Source organism: Balaenoptera ricei, chromosome 18 (assembly GCF_028023285.1).
Source record: "Balaenoptera ricei isolate mBalRic1 chromosome 18, mBalRic1.hap2, whole genome shotgun sequence".
Classification (NCBI taxonomy): Eukaryota; Metazoa; Chordata; class Mammalia; order Artiodactyla; family Balaenopteridae; genus Balaenoptera; species Balaenoptera ricei.
In genome coordinates this window covers 13,548,478-13,568,662 of record NC_082656.1, presented here as the reverse complement: position 1 = coordinate 13,568,662, position 20,185 = coordinate 13,548,478, and the positions used below count along the sequence as shown (strand labels likewise).

Genomic DNA, 20,185 nt, shown 5'->3' with positions numbered 1-20,185 from the left:
CAATGACTATACAAAAACATGCTGCGGGTCCGATTTGTCATCGCTGGCCAGGAAACTAAATAGTTTTCAAAGCTCTTGAGAAAATTAAGTACACATTTGTGCTAGTATAAGGGAACAATTTTCTTTAATTCTTTTTATTAAGTTTATTTTTAAATTAATCAACTATAACCTCATAGTAATCATGTTCTATCATTCTATCTTATTGTATAATGGTTCTATTAATGTAGCTATTAATGTCATTTTATCTTTATTCCAGGTTATTTGAGACACTCCAGTCCCTGTTTTGGTCAATATTTGGGCTCATCAACTTATATGTGACCAATGTCAAAGCGCAGCATGAATTCACCGAGTTTGTTGGTGCCACCATGTTTGGGACATACAACATCATCTCTCTGGTTGTCCTACTTAACATGTTAATAGCTATGATGAATAATTCTTACCAACTTATTGCTGTAAGTTGAATAACTTCCCCCCTAGAATGTGTCGTTCCTAGCTATACTCCATCCTATTATCATAGGAAATACAATCTATAATTGCTATTGATGAGATGAATCAGAATTGTAATATAAATGGTTAATTTGATATTTCTAAGCACTATTACCCTACTTGGCTACATACTATTTTAGTTTTTTCATATTACAGGTGATTATACTAAATCTATCCTACCAGGCAGTCATTGGCTATGGCAAACAGTAGGTGAGGTACGGATTATGAACAGGCAACTCATCTCTATGCAGTGCCCTTTGGGTTTTGCATTGTCTCTGACCATCTAATCTACAATCTTGATATAAGCAAACTCATGCTAGCTTGGCAAGATACAAGAGCTAGCCCAGAGAGGAGTCGGAGTGAAAAAGCACAGGATTTTCAGTTTCTTAAAGCCCAGGAAAAAGTCAGAGAGGAGTAACCCTGAATGCTGTAGCAGAATATACAATACCATATGTGTTTATTTGAAACTCTAGAATCCAAACAACTTAGCTTATTTATTCATTCATTCAATAAATTCTTATTAAGTGCTTACTCTGTTGCCAGGTACCGTCCTAAGAACTAGAAATACGGCAATGAACAAGAATGGCAAAGTCCTTTATCCCCTTCAACTTGCATACTAGTGATCTGTGTCTATGGCCATTAGCAATAGTGACAAAGCAAACCCATACTGGAGTGAAATATATTTCTTAAGTCTTTCATATGTATATTTTAGGCAAGCAGCCTTTTATAAGAATAATTACAGGCTGCCCATTTACTCCATAAATAACTGCAATTATATTGCATCTTTGAATCTATTGCTAATCCTCTGGGGTGTTATTATTGTTATTTTGAGAAGCAGCACTCCTAATTTTAATTATACTGTCTTTATGGAAGCAAGACACCTGTCACAGATGAAAAACTGCATAAAACATAAAAATAAATGATTTTTATTTACTGATTCTAAGACTAGAGTATTCCCACTGAATATACTTAGGTCCTAGGAGTTGTGGGTGAATATCTGAATTTGTGGAACTTCACTTAAGCATCTCACAAATCTTAAACTTTTTAGATAGTCCATAAATATATATGTATATTTGTTTCAGAAGCTCTGTGTTCCTCTAGTCAACACATTTGCCAAATGTGGATTCTATTTTCCAGACCACCCTTCCAAAAATATTAGAAAGCCTCTAATTATCAAGCTATATACAGAGAAATTGTATATACAATTTGGATCCTATAAAACATTAAATGTATCAATTTCATCAAGAAGAGAACATTATTCAGGAACCGTGTAATATTTTCTTTTTGCTCCTGTGTGGGGTGTGTCTTTCTAGGTGACTTGTAGAGATGAGAACGATCTTCAAATTTCTATTCTTGTTTAGCCCAAACTCTAAAGCTACTTGAGAGGAGAGCAGGCACTGAGAACCTGAGACAGGTGTACCCCCAACATCCTGCGTGTGATGCCTCCTTGGAGCATGAACATGCCAAGTATTTGATTTTCACCGGTGCCACAATAGCAGAATTTACCCTGAGGTCTTTCTCTTTTTGTCCTGCTACCCTTAATTCAGAGCTCTAGGATAAAGCATGAAAGAAGAAGAAAATGTAACAGTTGAAATGCAAAAGCGATCATGCAGACCATGTCTAAAGCCTGCTTCTCACTCACTCTTTTGTTCATAGATCAAATATTTATTGTGCACCTAGTATATGCCAGACATATGCTTGATTTTAGGGATACCCAGAATAACGAAGTCCCTGTCCTTGAGAAAAAAGTAATACAGGATGGACAAAAAAATTCAATAAATAATTTCAATATTGAGAAAAGGAATTGGAGAATGTGATAAAGGTACAGAAAAGAGGACTGTAACGAGGGCTGGGGAGAGGAGACAGCTGAGATAGATGAGAGTCGGGGCTGCCTCCTAGGAGAGGAAATACCTAAGCTAAGCTTTAAACATTAACTAAGAGTTAGAAGATGGGTAGCAGTGGTGATTGTAGTCATCACCAGCCTGGAACTTCTCACCTTCAATTTTTCTAACCACTGTAGATGTTGTTATAGAAGGAAGAGTCTGCTTTGTGACAGCAGTAAGAGAACATAGTGAGGTCAGGATAATCCTCAACTTGTGACTCCCTGAGAATGAGAAGGAGCAGAGCTACTCACAGGCCGACACTTCACCTGCGGGGCTGACTTTTTATTACCTGAAGCCAATTTTACTCAGTCCCAGTCTCCGTGGTGGCAGCAAACAACATCTACTTTCCTTCATTAATGCAGAATCTATAAGCTTGTTTAGGAAGAAAGATAGGGAAGAAAGTAGAAATGGGAGAGGAGAGACAAGGGGAAGCTGTAGCTTCTGTACATTGATCTATCGATCGTTTGCTAAGCAAAAATGAAGACCATGCATTTTCTAGATACGGTGACTTCTGTTGAAAGCACGAGCTGTCCAGTGTCTAGACTAAAATCCATATTATTCAGAGTAGAATGTATAAACAACATATGCATTCATCAGCACACAGCAATTTAGGAAGATTAGAATGAAGTATACTCTGATTTCTCCTACTCTAAAACTTGAGGGTTTTTTATAATATTAATGGGTTAAAATGAACTATTTTGAATTTGTATGTACGCCTAGTTTCTACCACCTCCTACTTCCCAGATTTTCTGCTTAAATAAGATTTGTGGCTAACTTAAGAGGAGACTGGCTGCCCCATATCTAATTGCCACAAATGTTCCTAAGTTCTTCCAGGAGATTAACAAAGCAGAATCATTAATAAATAATTAGGGGGACGCCTCAGGCTTGTGGGCAAGCCCTAGCCATACTCTCACCTGGTACCATTTGGCCAAGGTTACGTCAGGGTTCAATGCTGTGTCAGAGACCCTACTGTACATCTGTTAGAGGAACTTCTCTCTGAGTTTATGCCTGTTGCCTAAAGGTGTACAAGGTTTATTCAAATGGAAACATACCAAGTTAAGACTCTTACTGGAAACACCAGAAGTATGAGCCATGGGCACCTACCTAGGCAGGGTTTCAAGGCCTTGGGTAAGACCTAAAGCCCTGCTTGTGGCCAGAATCTAATGAAACTGAGCTAATGTAAGCCTACAGTGCAGTAAATGAAGATTCATCTTCAAGTCATAACTAATCACTGCAGTCTCTTTAGCATGGATTTATTGTAAATGTCTGTTTCCTGCAAGTGGGAAAGATGAAAAGTGACAAGAGAGCTGTGACTCCTTTCCAGGCTAAGCCACTCTCTGAATTTAGATGAACATCTCTGGGAGTCAGCGTTGTTTTTACAGGCAATTTAATTAATGTTCCAATGGCCACTCAAAGTCAGGTTACAGGCTCTCTGTGAGGTTTATCTCACCTTATTAATTAAGAAACCTGTCAGCACTTGTCATGTTTTCCTGTTCAGGACCATGCAGATATAGAATGGAAATTTGCTCGGACAAAGCTTTGGATGAGTTATTTTGAAGAAGGAGGTACCCTGCCTACTCCCTTCAATGTCATCCCAAGCCCCAAGTCTCTCTGGTACCTGATCAAATGGATATGGACACACCTGTGCAAGAAAAAGATGAGAAGAAAGCCAGAAAGTTTTGGAACAATAGGGGTAAGGACACAGCGTGTTGGTATTACTGTTTGTTTGGTTTTTTTTCAAATGTGTGCTTGAGTATGTTTGTATTCCTTATTGAATACGTTTGCATTTTATTCTTTTTGTTCTCACTGAGTGCAATTCGGTGCACATTTATTGCACAGCTACTGTGTCTAAGAAACTGCCTGCTTAACTATGGTTAACTATGGTTTCACAAACCCATTTCCTCCACTGAGGGCAGTCACTGTTATATTAATAGGAACCACACTGTACATAGGCCTCCCCAAACCCACCAGTCAAGGCTTGGAGAACTAGTACATTCTCTCTTAGAACCTTAATTTCTAGCTCTATTCAGAATTATAACCTCAGGTTACCTGTGGCATGACTGACTCATTGTCTGTTTCTCTCTCTGGATTGTAAGGGAAAGGATCTGTTTCAGATACCTCACATTCTTAGCGCCTAACCTAGGCCCCCGCACAGAGCGGAGAATGCTTGATAAAAAGTTCTCAGTTCAGTGATTGAACAAATATTATAACTTGAAAATGCTGTGCCATATTCAAGTGCAGTGATTTCAGAATATGTTCGATTGTCAACATTTTGCTTCTAACTCCCAATTATATTAAATGCCAAGAAGTTGTGTTTGTAAAAACTATTAGGACTGTTCAGATCCATGCCCCTGTTATACTAGAAGATTATACTTCCCTGGGACATTTCTTTCATATTGGAAAGCAAGAGTTCAAGCAACTCCAACAGAAAAGGCGTGGATTTAAGGCTTTGTTCCAGCCAAACCACTGACATGTCATTCTTGATTTCTTTCTCACTCAATTTCCTAATTTTCAAAGTTCTCATGCTTTAGAAATTAATACCTTAACATTCATTAGTCACTTGGACCTTCTCAGAGAAATTGCTTTGGAAGTATTCTAATATGCCTTTATATTAGAATCAAGTAATATCAGTTATTTAATTAAAAATTAATTCATTTTTAATTTTATTTAACTTAGTTTATGACTGCTAGCTATGCCCTTAGTGATTCTTCTTTTTCGTTAATTTCATTGCCCACCAGGCATCATTATCAGCATCAGATGGGGCTTTCTCTCCTGAAAGTGGCATTGATTGTCCTGTCATCTCTGTAACAATTCTAATTCTAAAGAGAAATTGACTGGCAAGGGAGTATAGCAAACAGAGGGTGGTTAGGAGAGGCAGTTATATTCTTTCCTAGAGACCGTCACTCCGTGAACTTGGAAACTGGGTGTCTATCTGATCTTAGAAATGGAAGTCAGATTATGGTGAAGCCTTACCTTGCAATTCTCATACTAATTTACAGAGTTTATCACTGACCTACGGCAAAATTATTGTACTCCAAGTGTTTTATTTTCCTCTTAAAAAATAAGTTCAATTTATTAAAAAAATATGTTCATTAAATAAATATAATGATTTGGGTTTAATAAGCAATTACTGTACATTTTCCACGTGCCAGGAGCTGAGCTAGGAATTAGAGGTGGGAGGAGATATACGAAGGCATGGTTTCCATCGTTGAGGGCATTGTTTTTAACGTGGGGGACACAGATATGAGAACATCTTACTATAATACATGTTGCATGACATATTTAACATTACTGTATAGTTATATGCAAGAGACCATGAGAACAGTGTGAGAAGTAATTCATGTTTTCCTTGAGATAAACGGGAAAAGATTTCAGAGATGCCGAACTCTGGCTTACTCCCTTCCATATCACAATATACTTGTCCTTTTTCTCATCTTATTCTTAAATTCATAAGAAATTTATTTTATCAATCCTTGAAGAGATATTAATTATTAGTACTATCTTATTATGCTTTCTCTCGTAGGAGTATTTCAATTGAAAAAGACTTTCTGGGCCCCCAAATAGAAGCCACACGCAAAAGAAATTTGTCTTTCATATTTTAACTTTAGGCAATAGCAGAAGGAATCTTGGGTTTTAAGATGCCATGGAACTTGTAAAAAAAATATAGGGCCCTGCTCTAATATTTTAAGAGCGCCATCTGTGCTGCCACCAAAATAATGGAGGACCACTCTAAGAATTTGACTTCCAACTCTCTCTCCCGTCCCCCAGAATCCTCCCACTGTTGACATATTTTTAGGAGTATATTACCATCATTTCTTAGATGCAAAGAGGAGCTTAACATTGACTTGGGCTTTCCTATGAAAACAGTGATTCAAAGGGTAAATGGTATAAGTTAAAGAGCTTCTTTTCTATACATTCCTGGTCAGAAAAACAAATTTCTTTTTAATGTCTCTGTGTCTAAATTTGAATATTTTGATCCAAGCTGGTGCACAGAAAGATAATTCACAATTAATTGGGACCTCAAGTCACTCCTTCTTCCTTAGCCATATAAATTTTACTAACCTTTGGTAATGGATATTTTTATGCTTTGGGAATTTATGACAAACTAAATCAATATTGTGAGTCACCTCTCTCTTCTCCATTCTCTTCCTACTCTCAGTCCTGCCTCTTCTCTGCCAAGCGGAGGCTTGGGTAAAGCACCAACCTAATCAAACTCAGTGTTATACATTTACCTTTTACCTAGACTGCATTTCCAGAATGAGAAGGATGTATTGTGGTATGCATACTCTTAGTTGAGTTTTATACATTTAGGTTTTAGATGGAAATAAATAAATAATATGCAAATAATATTATTTGCAAAGAAAAATGTAAGATAAATAAAAAGTAAATTAAGGAGAAGTTTGTAATATTAATGGAGGAGTTAAATGAGAAAACAATTCCAAAAGTGAGTGCTGTGAATTCATTTCAATTTGGTTAATCCACCTGATAGTTCATCGTGTAGACAGATGAAGACAAGGAGATAGACACACATCCATTAACTGAAAGGTGACTTTGAAGTACCACTGGCAGTCACTTTGTATAACGAAGGCACGGCTTAGAAGACCCCATGACACTTCAAAGGGACCTTAGAAATCATTTAGCTCAACTATTTCCTTTAAAAAAGAGCTCGTTTACCTTGTGCAGTGTTTTAGGTGACAGAGCTGGGGGAAAACTCGGGTCTTTTGTTTCCCCATCCCATGTGCGTTTTATTGCCCTCTCTTGTTTCCCTGAAAACTCTTGATGACCTTGCAACAATACCCTCCATGCTGTGTGTCCACCTTTTGATTTTTCGCAACAGCTTTTGCCGATCCCACCACTGTTTTCCGCGGCCTCTTAGATTCCTGTGTCCCAAAGCCCGTGTTTAACAGGCTGGCCTACCTTCCGCTCTCATTCCAACTTGCTTCACATTTGTGAAGAAGAAAATTAAAGCTGACCTGGAGGTAGAGTTTATACATTCTTGGAGGCATTTTCTCTAAACCTTCCCACTTGTGCTTCACATACTCTTGTCACCAGCAGCTGCCTGAATGTTACCCTGTTGATCCCTCCCTGCAAGCCTGAAGCCAGTGCTCTCAGGGTTACTGATTGGCCACAGTCTGGGAGCCCAACATTGGTGATCTTATCTTGCGATTTATGGGTAATAACTGATACAACTAGCTCTGAAAACTCATTAACTTTTTTTTTTTTTTTTAAACTTTGGACTTCCTTTTATGGGTGACTGGGAACTCCAAGTAAATTAAGTTTTCCTTTGGAATGCTTTATGGGAGAAAGCAGAAATGAAGCAGAAATGCTTTATTGAACAACACTTTTATTGTGGGAGCAAGCCCATGATGGAGAGATGTGTGGTTTCTGCGAAATCATGAAAATCCCACCAAAGAGGCAGCATATTGAAAGTACAATCATAAAATAAGCAACATTTTATAGCCTTCTGGTTTTTTATATTACTTGTCGAATTTTAACACATTTTATCAGCAAATACCCTTCACGGTATTAAAACAGTGGTTCTCAAACTTTAGTGTGTCTTAGAATCATCAGGAATTTCCATTTTAACAAGCACTTCCAGCCTGTAACTTTAATTAGAAATTCCTGTTAAAAAAAGCATTGATTGGTATCTAGCTCAGCTTTTTAAACTAAAAGCCAATGTTTGTACTTGTCCAAGAGATCTAGATAATTTAAAGTAAAAAGATGTTAATGCAATAATATCCTGCCAGTGTTTAATTAATATGAATCATTTTTAATGCCATAGACCAGGTTTCCAAATAGAATGCTAAAGTTAATGGACAATATACTGAACCAAAAAACTACTAGGTTTTTTAACAAAATCATTAAAAAATGGTTTTAACCTCTAGTTTTATGTTTCCCACTTTCTCTGGAGCACATAGTGAGGGGAACACGAAACACCGTCTCTGTTAGGGCCCCTTAGCATCACTCAACTCTGGGGTCACAGATGGGATACTCATGCCTGAACAGTTGCCACAGAAATACATTCAGTTAAGTCACTGCAAGAGAATTAGGAGCAGTGAATGGATTAACATCACCTAGCATTACTAAAGAAAAAATGCTAATAGTACTTGCCTTTCAGACTTCATGTTTTATAATTATCAAAATGTGTCATCCCTTAATCTTCATGACTTTTCACAGGCATACCAACAAATCTTACAGATATGACTGTGTTCATCCATGGGTACCTCTCAATCCCTAATTTATTGCTGTAAGATTTGCTGATGGGACCTTTCAATTAAATTTTCTTTCCTAAGTGGAAATCTAGAGGAACAAATTTCTTCTTGGTATTTCAAGAGTGAGATCCTGAATACTTGCTTTGACAAGGCAACCTTCAGCTTTTTATATCATTTATTTTTATATGCTTAGAAAGTATGTTTATAGAGAACAATATGTATAGATCCATCTATAAATGAGCCAAACTACAGTCTTTACAGAGGGACCACATCCTGAAATGGCCCCTTGCCTTTTTACTTGTTTTTTTTAAAAGAAGAGCACAGCAAGCTGCCCCCCTTCAGGGATTCACTGAGCAAAGCAGAGAATAAAAGGCATAATTCATGGGCTTAAAATCAGTGATAGACCAAAACCAGAGTGGAAATGAGAGAAAGCGGCACTGACAATTGACAGCAGGGAACCAGCTACGTGGAGTGAGCCTGACATTCCACATATTGGACCCGGGAAAACGAGAGATAAAGAGTGACAAAATGTCACCATGGATTCCCCAGAGCCCTTTCTTTCATAGCTGCAAAACCCTTCCTGCTCTAAAGCAACCTGACACTTCTATTGAAATGAGAAGTTACCTCTGGGCAGCAAGGCTTCTCACTAGTTGGTCGTTTCCATTATCATTAGTTCTGTGATCCAAATACTGCCATTGTCTTGTCCTAACAAATCAGGAGGAACCTGCAAAGAGAGAGACCTGCTAATGTGGTGGGCAGGTGTGCCCTGGGCACCTGCGTTCAAAGCCACCCTGACAAAGAACCGTGCCAGACTTCCGATATAATTCGTGGAGAAAACTGCCATCTTAAAGTGCACGTCTTCCTCCAAAATATTTTTCCTAGACATCAAGTTAGGGAAGGAAGGTCCCTGATCAGTCATGTGGCCCATTTTTCTTAAACATAACAGAAAATCAACCCAAGTTATTTTAGAAAAAGCTGCCAAATGCAACTCCACAAATTTCTCAGTAACGCTGTAAGCATGAACTTATCCACAGAAAATTCTTTATTCCTAACCCAGGTTTACCATGCTATAATTCTACCTTGTTCATTACTTTTTAGTAAAAATAGAGAACCCCTAGTCATTGCAGATCACTTATCAATCAAAGTTTAACATGTGAATGGCTTGAAAAAATTAAATACCTCTTACCCACTTAGGTATTTTTTAATGAACTGTCCTTCATTATATTACTTTTATAAACACACATTGGTCCATTCTGTTCTTAGTCACTTCCAGCGAGAGTTATAAGATGTAATGTTTCCCTTATGAGAGTAAATCCTTTTGAAGTGCAGCTGATCTTTACCCAACCAAGAGGTTGCAAACGTACGAGGTATTGTTGGTGGCAGCTCTATTATAAATATTTAATGATGTCACTGGTTGCCAAAAATGATCATTATGTTTATGGCAAAGAGTGCATATATTATGGATTGAATCGTGTCTCCCCCCAAAAAGATACTTTGAACTCAAAATCCCCAGCACCTCAGAATATGACCTTATTTGGATACAGGGTCTTTGCAGATGTGATTTGTTAAGATGAGCTCCTATTGGAGGAGAGACCTCATAAGAACATGAACATTTGAAGACCTGGGAACACAGGAAGCACGTCTTGTGGTGATGGAGTAGATATTGGAATTGTGCAGGCAGAAGCCAAGGAGCACCAGAGATTGACAGATATCACTAGAAGCTAGGAAGAGGAAAGGCAGGATTCTACTGTGAGTCTCGGAGGGAACATGGAACTGCCAACATCTTGATTCGAGACTTCTGCCTCCAGAAGTGTGAGATAATAAATTTCTGTTGTTTTAAGCCACCCACTTTGTGGTACTTTGCATGGTAGCCCTAGGAAACTAGTACAACATATGCCGTGCATTTTGTGGTTAATTTTTATTCAAATAAATGAGGATCCAGTCTGGAAAGGATGCTGATCCACAAACTAAGATGTGTTGGGAGAAAGAGGCAAAGTCATAGGATGCAGAGCAGATGTTCTCACATGTCTCTTAGTGTCTACTTGATCGAAAAAGCAAGGAGGAAAGAGTAAATTCTAGCCCGGGATTCTAGAACTGGCACTGCCTTTAGAACATTGTAGTATTTTCGTTATTCACTCAACAGTGTGGACCTTGGTTTCCTTGCTTATAAATGAGGCAATGAGACTGGACCAGCTCTTCGGTTCTAATAAGTAACATGTCTGTTCTTAATGCCTACATGTCAGTCGTCATGTATTGAAATTTGAAATCCGATCTTGTGTTCCTTGACCTTTGGTAGATTCTGAGAATTTAGATAATTAAATTAATTTTAGTATTAGCCTTAGAAAGCTAATTTAAAAAGAAAGGAATATTTTATGCATTCCTAATAGATATATTCACAATTTATTGAAGATTTTATTGTTCATGATAGTTTCCCTTTAGCAATGCCAAGAAATGTGGACTTGTGATTGTATCCACTCTTGCACCTATGCATATAATCCTCAAATCTTTTTCTTTAGTCCTAACCTTCCCCCAAAATATAAAATAGACAGTGGCATCTCCACCTTAATGTCCCTTGTCAGCATATCCCAAATTGAATTTTTCATTATTTTTCTAATAGCACCAACATCGCAGCAGCCAGGCTAGAAATCTTAGTCATCATGCGCCCACCCCAGCACCAGGCCTTCAGCTCTGTTTCCCCTCAACATTCCCTGTCCCCCTGGGACTCTTACTGTCCCCTCCTTTCCATTCAGAACCCATAGAATGTACAACACAAAGGGTGAACATAATGTAACTATGGACTTTGGGTGATAGTGATGTGTCATTGGAGGTTCATCAGTTGTAACAAAGGCACCCCTCTGGTTGGGGATGTCGATAGTGGCGGAAGCTAAGAGTGTGTGGCGACAGGGGTTTAAGGGAAATCTCTGTTCCATCCCCTACAATTCGCTGTGAATCTTGCATTGCTCTAAACAATAATAAAGTCTTAATAAAACGAAAATAACTGCCTACAGAATTTGTGTTACATCTATCCATATTTACCAGGACCATCCCTTCACCCTATCACTTAAATATGAATTTCTTATTTCCAAATCTGTATTGCCTAGGCTAAAGCATCCAACTCTCTAGCTAAAGAAAATGTTCTTCTCAAGCATGAAATGCCATGCAAATCACACAAAGAACAATAATTACCCCTAAGTACATTCTTTTACTTTTCCAGAGGCAATCCCAATATGTGTTAAACTATCCACAGGTTTTGTGATTCAAGAATATTTTTTTAAAACATATTGTTTAGGTATGTAAAATCATAATATTAATCACAAAGGGAAAACAATGGAGAAAGGACAGGAACTAACATTCGTTAGTAATAGAAGCCTTAAATCTCTTATCTCATTTAATCTTCAAAATCATTCAGTGAGTTTATCTTTACCTTGCAAAATAAAACATGTGGAAGGGAGAGGGTCTCAGAGATAAATTCCTCATTCCGGCTTAGTCACCTTCAGTCCCAGGTGTTCTTAACATCACACCACATTACCTCCCTGAAAGTAAGAAAATAGACACAGGTAGCCCTGATAGTAATGGTCAATAAGAATTGGTGAATTCATTGCATTCATTTTTGCTTTCAGTACTCAGAAGATGGTTAACTGCATCATTCTTATTTTCTTCCCAGGATAGCGAAGTTCAGTTGGCTGATATAATCTCACAGGACTAAAAACTGTTTTGTAGTATGACCATCTAGTTGTGGAAACAAATTCGTTGTCAAAAACAATTAACTATATTAACTTAGCCTTAAACCCGGGCTATGGATATTGAATAAATTTTTACTGTTATCATAGTAAACTTTTTCTATGTTCTTTCCTTCTGCCAGACTATCTTGCTTAAAAAAATTTTTTTCCTAGAAAAATAAACCTGGAATTACTTTTTAAAGTGTGATCTTTGATCTTTTTATATTTGCATTACAATTTTAAAATTCATGTATGAGTAAGGTTCTACTGAAGGGAAGACAGTTTGTGCTCATTTTAATACTAAAATGCATCATGATAATTTTCACTTATTACTCATAATTTTCTGATTTTGTCATCCCTAGTTTTAGTTTTGCATTAAGGAAATTTAAAGTTAACTCATGATTTCAAACTGCTCTCTGCTGACTAGTTTTTATTGGCTTTTTACAGACTAAACTAGCAAAATGCTATAGAACCCCAAGATAATAAAAATTGAGTCGACTAAATTCTATATTAAATTCAGAGTTTCTATTTACTTAAACCATGGAATACGATCTCCTGTACAATATTTACACTGAGAGTGCTAAAGAAGTTAGCCTACAGATTGCTTTTGTATTTGTGTTCACTTAAAAAATAGTGAAGGAGACCTGGAAGGCTTGTTTCCTTCCAGAAGGGCTTTTGTCTCTGGTTTCAGCTGATCTGTGTCTCAACAGGAGTCACATACCTCCATCTTGTGGCCCAGTCATAAAATTCCCATGCTCTACTTCTTTCAAGATGTTCTAGTTTTGTATGAGTTTCAAATTTCCCAGTCTTTTAATTAATACCATAATCATTTGAAAATTTGTTTCTTAAGATTCATGTAATATTGAATGGTATTCCAATCATTAGTGGCCTTTAGAAAGTTAAGCACGGTCTCATCTGTTTCTAAAAGTCACTAATAGTCATGAAACACAAATCCCTTCTCATGGCCAGTGAAAATGCCAATTTCCCCTACTGCCCTAAAGAGAAAAAAAGAGTTTCTTTTGAATTGTTTGATTTTTTGTCTAATATCATTTCACAGTGATACATGCACAGCCCTTTTCAAAATTCCATTTTAGCAGCCTATGATTAAGTATTTAGTAAGGAACAAGATCAAAAGGCTTAATTAAACCCAAGATATGTTATCTCTTTTGCTTTCTCACAATTTACCAAATTCATTACCTTGTAACAGAAGTATTTTTATTTTACATTACTTTGGCTAGCTTTCTTCCTTAAGAATCAATACTGATATTTATTTGACATGCATAAAATTGGGATTATGATAGCTTTTTTTCTAGTATCTTTAGAATACTAGTGAAATCTGCAAATATATAATTTGTCATTTATTATTTAACTCAATTTATAATGGACATTTTTTAGTCATTAAACATCTTTCTCCATTTTACACTCCATAATCATTGCTGTGTGCTAACACCAGCTCTGCTCCCAAACCATTCTGATCTCTTCAAAATGATAGCTCAGAGTCACATTTATTTTTTTTAAATCTAATGAACCCTATCTTTGAACAGAACCTTTTATTTTATTTTGTTAAATTCAACCATCTAATTAAAACAGCAATCTCCTCTTAATGTACATCTGCTTGAAATTAAGTGTTGGGGAGTTCACTGTCTAACAGTGTTTCTGATTACATGTTTTATATCATGGTTAAATTCTTAATGTTGCTATGTTGATATTGATGAAGATCTTCATATTGTTATAATGCTAGATTTTTATCCAACAAATTTTTATTTTTATTTGACATTTATTTTGTATTTGATATGTCCCATCTGTATCTCTTAGGATCATTTAAAATGATTTGGGATACATACTAAGTATGATTACTTAAATCTTCATCACTTATATTAAAAGAACAATCTTGCCATCATCATTAACTTATTCTATATATTAAATGCCATAGGAATTATAACCTTGCCCTTTGTTGTTTTGGTTCATTCATTCTTTTGATTCATGTGAAGCACTCTCTCTAGCTATTTATTGTCCGTTGTCCAGCAAAATTCCCACTTTGCAGAAATGAGGAAAATAATATTCTTGATTAAAAGAACCAGGCATTATTTTATAGAATGGTACAATATCACTATAACCAAAAAGTAAATGTCCCTTCCCTTTTCAGAGGCGAGCTGCTGATAATTTAAGAAGACATCACCAATATCAAGTAAGTTATTCTTATATCTTGACACTTACATTAAAATAAAGCACAATCTCCTCTTTGGAACTGACTCAAGAGAGAATTCACATTTATGCACTGAATATCAATTCTCTTGTTTTCAAATGCCTCAGGAAGTTATGAGGAACCTGGTAAAGCGATACGTGGCTGCAATGATTAGAGACGCCAAAACTGAAGAAGGTCTGACTGAGGAGAACTTTAAGGTAACCACTTTCATCTTTGTCGCCAAAAGGCAGATTCCGCAGAGCGTGGAACCAGGTGCAGCACGTTTAACACCAGAGCTGGAAACTGGACCACGTGTTCTGAGCAAGCCTGTCTGTCTTCTGATTTTTAAATTCAAGCCCTATTGATTTATATACAAAAAAAAAAAAAAAGTGGTAAAATTTCTTTTCAAAGTACATTGCTTTCAAACAGACTTAATCTGAAAGATCGAGGGGACTTATTCGGAAGCAGAGAAAATCCTAGTGCCTTGTGGCATTCTGATTGCCGATCCCAGCCACACTCTGAGTGAGCTTTACTTTTGGAAGTGTCAGTCTGATTTCTAAACCTGAAACACTTAGTAACCAACGTTCTGAAAACAATGACAACAAAAACCTTCTTTGTGTTCCTCATGGCTTTGGTAAAAGAAAATTTAAGGTTTGAGCTTAACTGTAGCTTATAAATGTAGTTTTTTCTCCCTGAGTTTTTTTTTTTCAATTCTATCACAGAAGAAAGGTAGAATACATGAAGTATATATTTGCTCATATCATGTGTATAAAATGCCTTTGTTAGCCTGCATGAGTTGCTAGAGATTTTGGAAGACTGACTAAAGTCAGTAAGATCTCATAGGCAAAAACAAACAAATAAAAAACCCTACAGGAGACCTTTGACAAAGAAAAACAGCAGGCTTAACAGAGAATAAATATAAGCAGCCAGTTAGGTAAGAAGAGAGAGAAATTGCAAAACTTAAAGCACAGATTGAAAGTTGGCTAGGATCCAAAACGTTCTTTGCTGTCACACCTCTGAATCTTGGAGTTAAACGACTCCTGATGCTTTGGGAGACGGACTGGAGGCAGGAGGCCACCACAAGGCTACCAGCAGGTTAGGACTGAGAATTCAGCTGCCCCAAAAGATAAAGGGATGAATCTAGGAAGTGCTGTGTGTTCTGAATCAATTCCCAGGATTTAGTGGCTGATTTTTTATCCCCAGAGGTTGGGATAAAATCAACTCCAAGGTAATAAACAATTGAAACTAACTGCCAACTCTTGGGAGGGTAGACTCCACTTTAATTATTTTGTTTTAGATATCCCCTTGGACAGCAAAATGTCCCTGAGAGAATGTAAGATGACTTGAAAGCAGATGAATATTTTGGAGAGAAAGAATTTGAAACTGTAGTTCCAAAGAAACCCAACATACTCCACCACAGAGTGGTGGGAAAGACAACTCTTCCTGTTTCTTTTTACATCAACCTTAGGAAGTCTCCAATTACTACAGAACTCCCATGGGGAAATTAGGAGATAACAAATAGATACAAGTGCCCCTGGGAAAACTAACAATTCTAAACAGAACCACCACAGAGTGGACGCCTAGCTCTCAAAAATGAATGAAGACATGTCAGATCCATATGTGAAACAAGCAGATGATGTTTCCTAACGTTTATTTGTTTAGGTCACAGACTAATTTCGTCGTTTTCCATTTCACTTAGGAACTAAAGCAAGACATTTCTAGCTTCCGCTTTGAAGTCCTGGGGTTACTAAGAGGAAGCAAACTCTCTACGGTCCAATCTGCTCAGGGCACGAAGGATTCTTCTAACTCCGCAGACTCGGATGAAAAGAGTGATAACGAAGGTAGTAGCAAGGACAAGAAAAAGAACTTTAGCCTCTTCGACTTAACCACCCTGATTCACCCACGATCAGCAGCGATCGCCTCCGAAAGACACACCATCAGCAACGGCTCCGCCCTGGTGGTGCAGGAGCCACCGAGGGAGAAGCAGAGAAAAGTGAATTTTGTGACCGATATCAAAAACTTCGGGTTATTTCATAGACGATCAAAACAACACGCTGCCGAGCAAAATGCAAACCAAATCTTCTCCGTTTCAGAAGAGGTGGCTCGTCAACAAGCTGAAGCACCACTAGAGACAAACATCCAACTGGAATCTCGAGGGTTAGCTTCCCGGGGTGACTTGAACATCCCTGGTCTCAGCGAACAGTGTATATTAGTAGATCATCGAGAAAGAAATACGGATTCCCTGGGTTTACAGGTGGGCAAGAGAGTGTGTTCGTTCAAGTCAGAGAAGGTGGTGGTGGAGGACACGGTTCCAATCATACCAAAGGAGAAACACTCAAAGGAAGAGGACTGCAGTGTAGACTACGAGGCAAACCTCACAGACATGGTCACCCACGAAGATTACGTGACCACAAGATTGTGATACTTGACGGAGGAAGCATTTCTCATCCATAACACACATTTTCCATAGTGCACTGGGTGGGGGATGTTTAAAGGTGAATGAGCCAATGCTAACGTACACTTTATAGCATTTATCAACTGGGGCGTATTGACGTGTCATGTTTAAATAAGGCAAAGGCTATCAAACACCCTTGTTTTGTAGCCCGCTTTTGCTTTCACAATTTGTTTTACAATTTGTTGTTGTTGTTAATAAATAGATGCACATTGTATTCTTGTACTGTTGCAATAACTTACAGGAAATTTTTAGCTCTCTTTTTCAATTAAAACAAATGTGACTCAATATATGTGCTAGTTGACTCCTATAATAGATATTTTTATATGCAAAAAACAATGTAGCTGAAATATTAGAGCTTTTCACAATTTTTTAGGGTCTCTAGAGATGGTTACTCAGCAAGGACTTTTCACTCAGCCCTACAGTTTGGCTTTAAAACACAAATATTATCCAATTTTTTTTTAAGAACATGTAAAACATTATCATACACAGTTTAAGCAAACAAGCCTCCTTCTCACAGAGTCAAGCTCAGACTTTTAAAATGAAAGTCAGGTATAATTTCTAGAGTTTTAGGTTGCCCAGTTTTTCCTTGCAGTAAGTAAAGGAAATGTTCGTCTTAATAAATGTTGATGACTGATGATTTTTAATGGCATTTTGTCAGAAAATAATTTTTATTTCAATGTTGTTTTTTTTAATGACCTTTTTCAGATTCACTTACCAATCAGTATAAATATGAGGCTTTGTGAATAAGGGAATTTCAAAAATGTGCCAAAGTTCTAGAAAAGAATAACAATAAATTGGAACAATTTAAGCACCTTAAACAAAGCGAGATGACTGCATGTTCATAACATCCAGATGAAAATGAATTCATTCTAATAATCTAAATCTAAGCAAAGCTAAATCCTATTTTCCATCAGTGCAACATTTTTGTAATTCAAAAGAAGTACAGAAACCTAGTAGTTTCTTCTTCTTTACCCCAGTGACTGGTATTTCTTTAGAATTAAAATCACCCAAAAATCATTATTAATTTTAACAGCAGGTATAGATATACAGTTTTCCCCATGGGGACAAATCTTCATTGCTTGTTTCTTCTCTTGTTTATAAGGTAATTTACCTTATATTATACTCATTCACGGGAAAGGAAGTGTTTTCACCTAATATCAAAAAAGGTGCTGGCAACTACTTAAAATTTAAATTCTATAACTTGTATCTATTTAAGCCACCATGGAAATAGAATTTTCCTCACCACATGCAATAGCATTTATTTCAAATCAACAGAAACATGCTGAGTTTGTTTCGTCAAATATTACCTCCATGGACTAGACAAATCACATATGATTTAGCATTGACCAAAAACTGCGTAGTATTACAAAACCCAGTTTCTGATTACCGTACGTCAAAAATAAGGACTAACAGCGATAGCAATGCCAGCCACTGTCTTATGTGCTATGCGTGTACTAACACACATGTACTGCTCGTGACAACCCTCTGAAGTAGCTACTATTCTTATCCCCACTTCTTTGGATGAGGAAATCGAGGCAAGCACTAACTAAGCTGAGGTGCACAGCTAGTGATGAAGCCATGATGAGTCCTTCAAGGCCACGCCCTTGACTGCTTTATTGTACTGCCTCTCAGAACGGAGACCAAGCAAAACAGTGTGTACACATAGACGTTACTGTTGCCACTTCTGAAATGCTACAGTTTGAGAGAATGAGTTTGGTAAACTCCATAAATTTGTGTCCCTTCTTGTAAAGCAAAAGGAATATGCAAAATTAAAGAGGTAATGTATTTGACTCTTTAGACAATTACATTATAGAAGTTAATAGAGTTTTTAAAATGGATTTGATATGGGATATCAGAATTCAACTTGAAATATTAGATTTTAGTTTTCAGGAAAGCCAAAGGCACTGACATGCTGCTCATTCCTAAATCTGGATTTTGTCCTAGGGATTTAGGAATGGGCCAGGGAGGTTTAGAGAAACACAATAAGCCTAATGAATGTTCTGACTGCTTCAGGAACACCTTTATCTCAAATATGTTAGGACTCAGAATAAGCCCTGGGAGACAGTGAAATACTCGAGTTGTTCTAAGTCAGACATATAGTAGTAGGGGAATTGTAGTCATACTCTCAATACGTGCGGTATTTTCCAATGATTCCTTTTTTGCTGCCTCTGTTGTGTGTGTATATTTTCCCCCCAACGGTAAACATCATATATATCACCATGATACATACTTTACCAGAAATTTAATTCCAAATTTCCTCTGTTCCTTCCAATAACACCAACAACAATAAAAGCAACCAAAAATTTTTTCCCAGTAGCTTATTTATATCAGGTTAGGGTGCTGATGTTTTACAGGTAAACATGGTGATAGCAGAAGGATTTCTTCGGAGCAGGTTAACACCCTGCTTTTCAGTGTTCCAGAAATGATGGTTTCTAACAATCCTCGGATGTCACTGACAGAGGTATTTATGAGTTTAAACAAAATATTGGATATTGCTTGTACTGGATATCCTAGAATTGGATATTATTCTAAATATGTAGTGATATTAGGTAGTGTTAATGAAGAGGAACAGCAGGGAAAGAATAAGAAAACATAAAACAACAGCAGAATTGCAAAGTAAAGGGATGATGTGTTTTTAAGTTTTTTAAGTGAGTAATTTGAGGCTGCTTCTGATTTCTATTCATATTTCTATCAACAGAAATTCCTAAACACCAGAGAGAGATTTGACATCATGCTTCGATTTGTGTAAATAATGTATCTTGTCTTCATGCCCTCTTGATCTTCTTGTTGCTCACCTTTATTTATTTACTTATTTATTGCCAGGGTTGGGTGGAAAAAGATCTAGAAAATTCACTATAACTTTAGTAGAATTAGGTGCAGTTCATAGCACTTCACTTAACCATTGATATGTTTTGGAAAATCCATTTACAAGAAAGAATGCTATAAAGATGCACTCCACTGTTTGTGATGAATGTATTCCTGAAAATATCTGTGTAAATAAATCTATATTAACTTCAGTAGGGAACTAGCTCTGTAAAAAAAGAAATAATGGTGGTGAATTATTTTGTAAAATGATGAATTATTTTTCAAAGTGATAATCCTCCTCAAAATGTAACTGTTTCATAAGTTGGATATTTGTATATCAAAATTTCTTAAATTAGATATTTTATTTACGGGCTGGCAATTAAAATACTGTGAAAGCATATTCACTTTCTTGCCTTGACCTGGATAGCAACTTGACATAT

At 36.9% G+C, this 20,185-nt stretch overlaps 1 protein-coding gene and 1 long non-coding RNA gene across 9 annotated transcripts in view; one reads left to right on the top strand and one right to left on the bottom strand.

Annotated features, from left to right (window-relative positions):
- TRPC4 (transient receptor potential cation channel subfamily C member 4) overlaps nucleotides 1-17,052 on the top strand; it is a 166,481-nt gene extending 149,429 nt beyond the window's left edge. Inside the window, exons 7-11 of the mRNA XM_059903117.1 lie at nucleotides 257-452; nucleotides 3,868-4,062; nucleotides 14,447-14,488; nucleotides 14,614-14,703; nucleotides 16,185-17,052. Coding sequence (XP_059759100.1) covers nucleotides 257-452; nucleotides 3,868-4,062; nucleotides 14,447-14,488; nucleotides 14,614-14,703; nucleotides 16,185-16,907 — 1,246 coding nt within the window. The 3' untranslated portion in view covers nucleotides 16,908-17,052. The remainder of the gene's footprint in view (nucleotides 1-256; nucleotides 453-3,867; nucleotides 4,063-14,446; nucleotides 14,489-14,613; nucleotides 14,704-16,184) is intronic.
- Nucleotides 1-20,185, bottom strand: part of LOC132352565 (uncharacterized) — a 534,321-nt gene that overhangs the window by 50,144 nt on the left and 463,992 nt on the right. For 6 of the 8 annotated variants that reach the window (XR_009498784.1, XR_009498781.1, XR_009498782.1 and 3 more), the window contains exons 7-8: nucleotides 12,006-12,114; nucleotides 9,206-9,305 (exon numbers count right to left, since the gene is read on the bottom strand). The exons of 1 other annotated variant lie outside the window; for it this stretch is intronic. This is a non-coding gene — a long non-coding RNA (uncharacterized LOC132352565). The remainder of the gene's footprint in view (nucleotides 1-9,205; nucleotides 9,306-12,005; nucleotides 12,115-20,185) is intronic. One more of the 8 variants, XR_009498785.1, reaches the window with a different exon arrangement.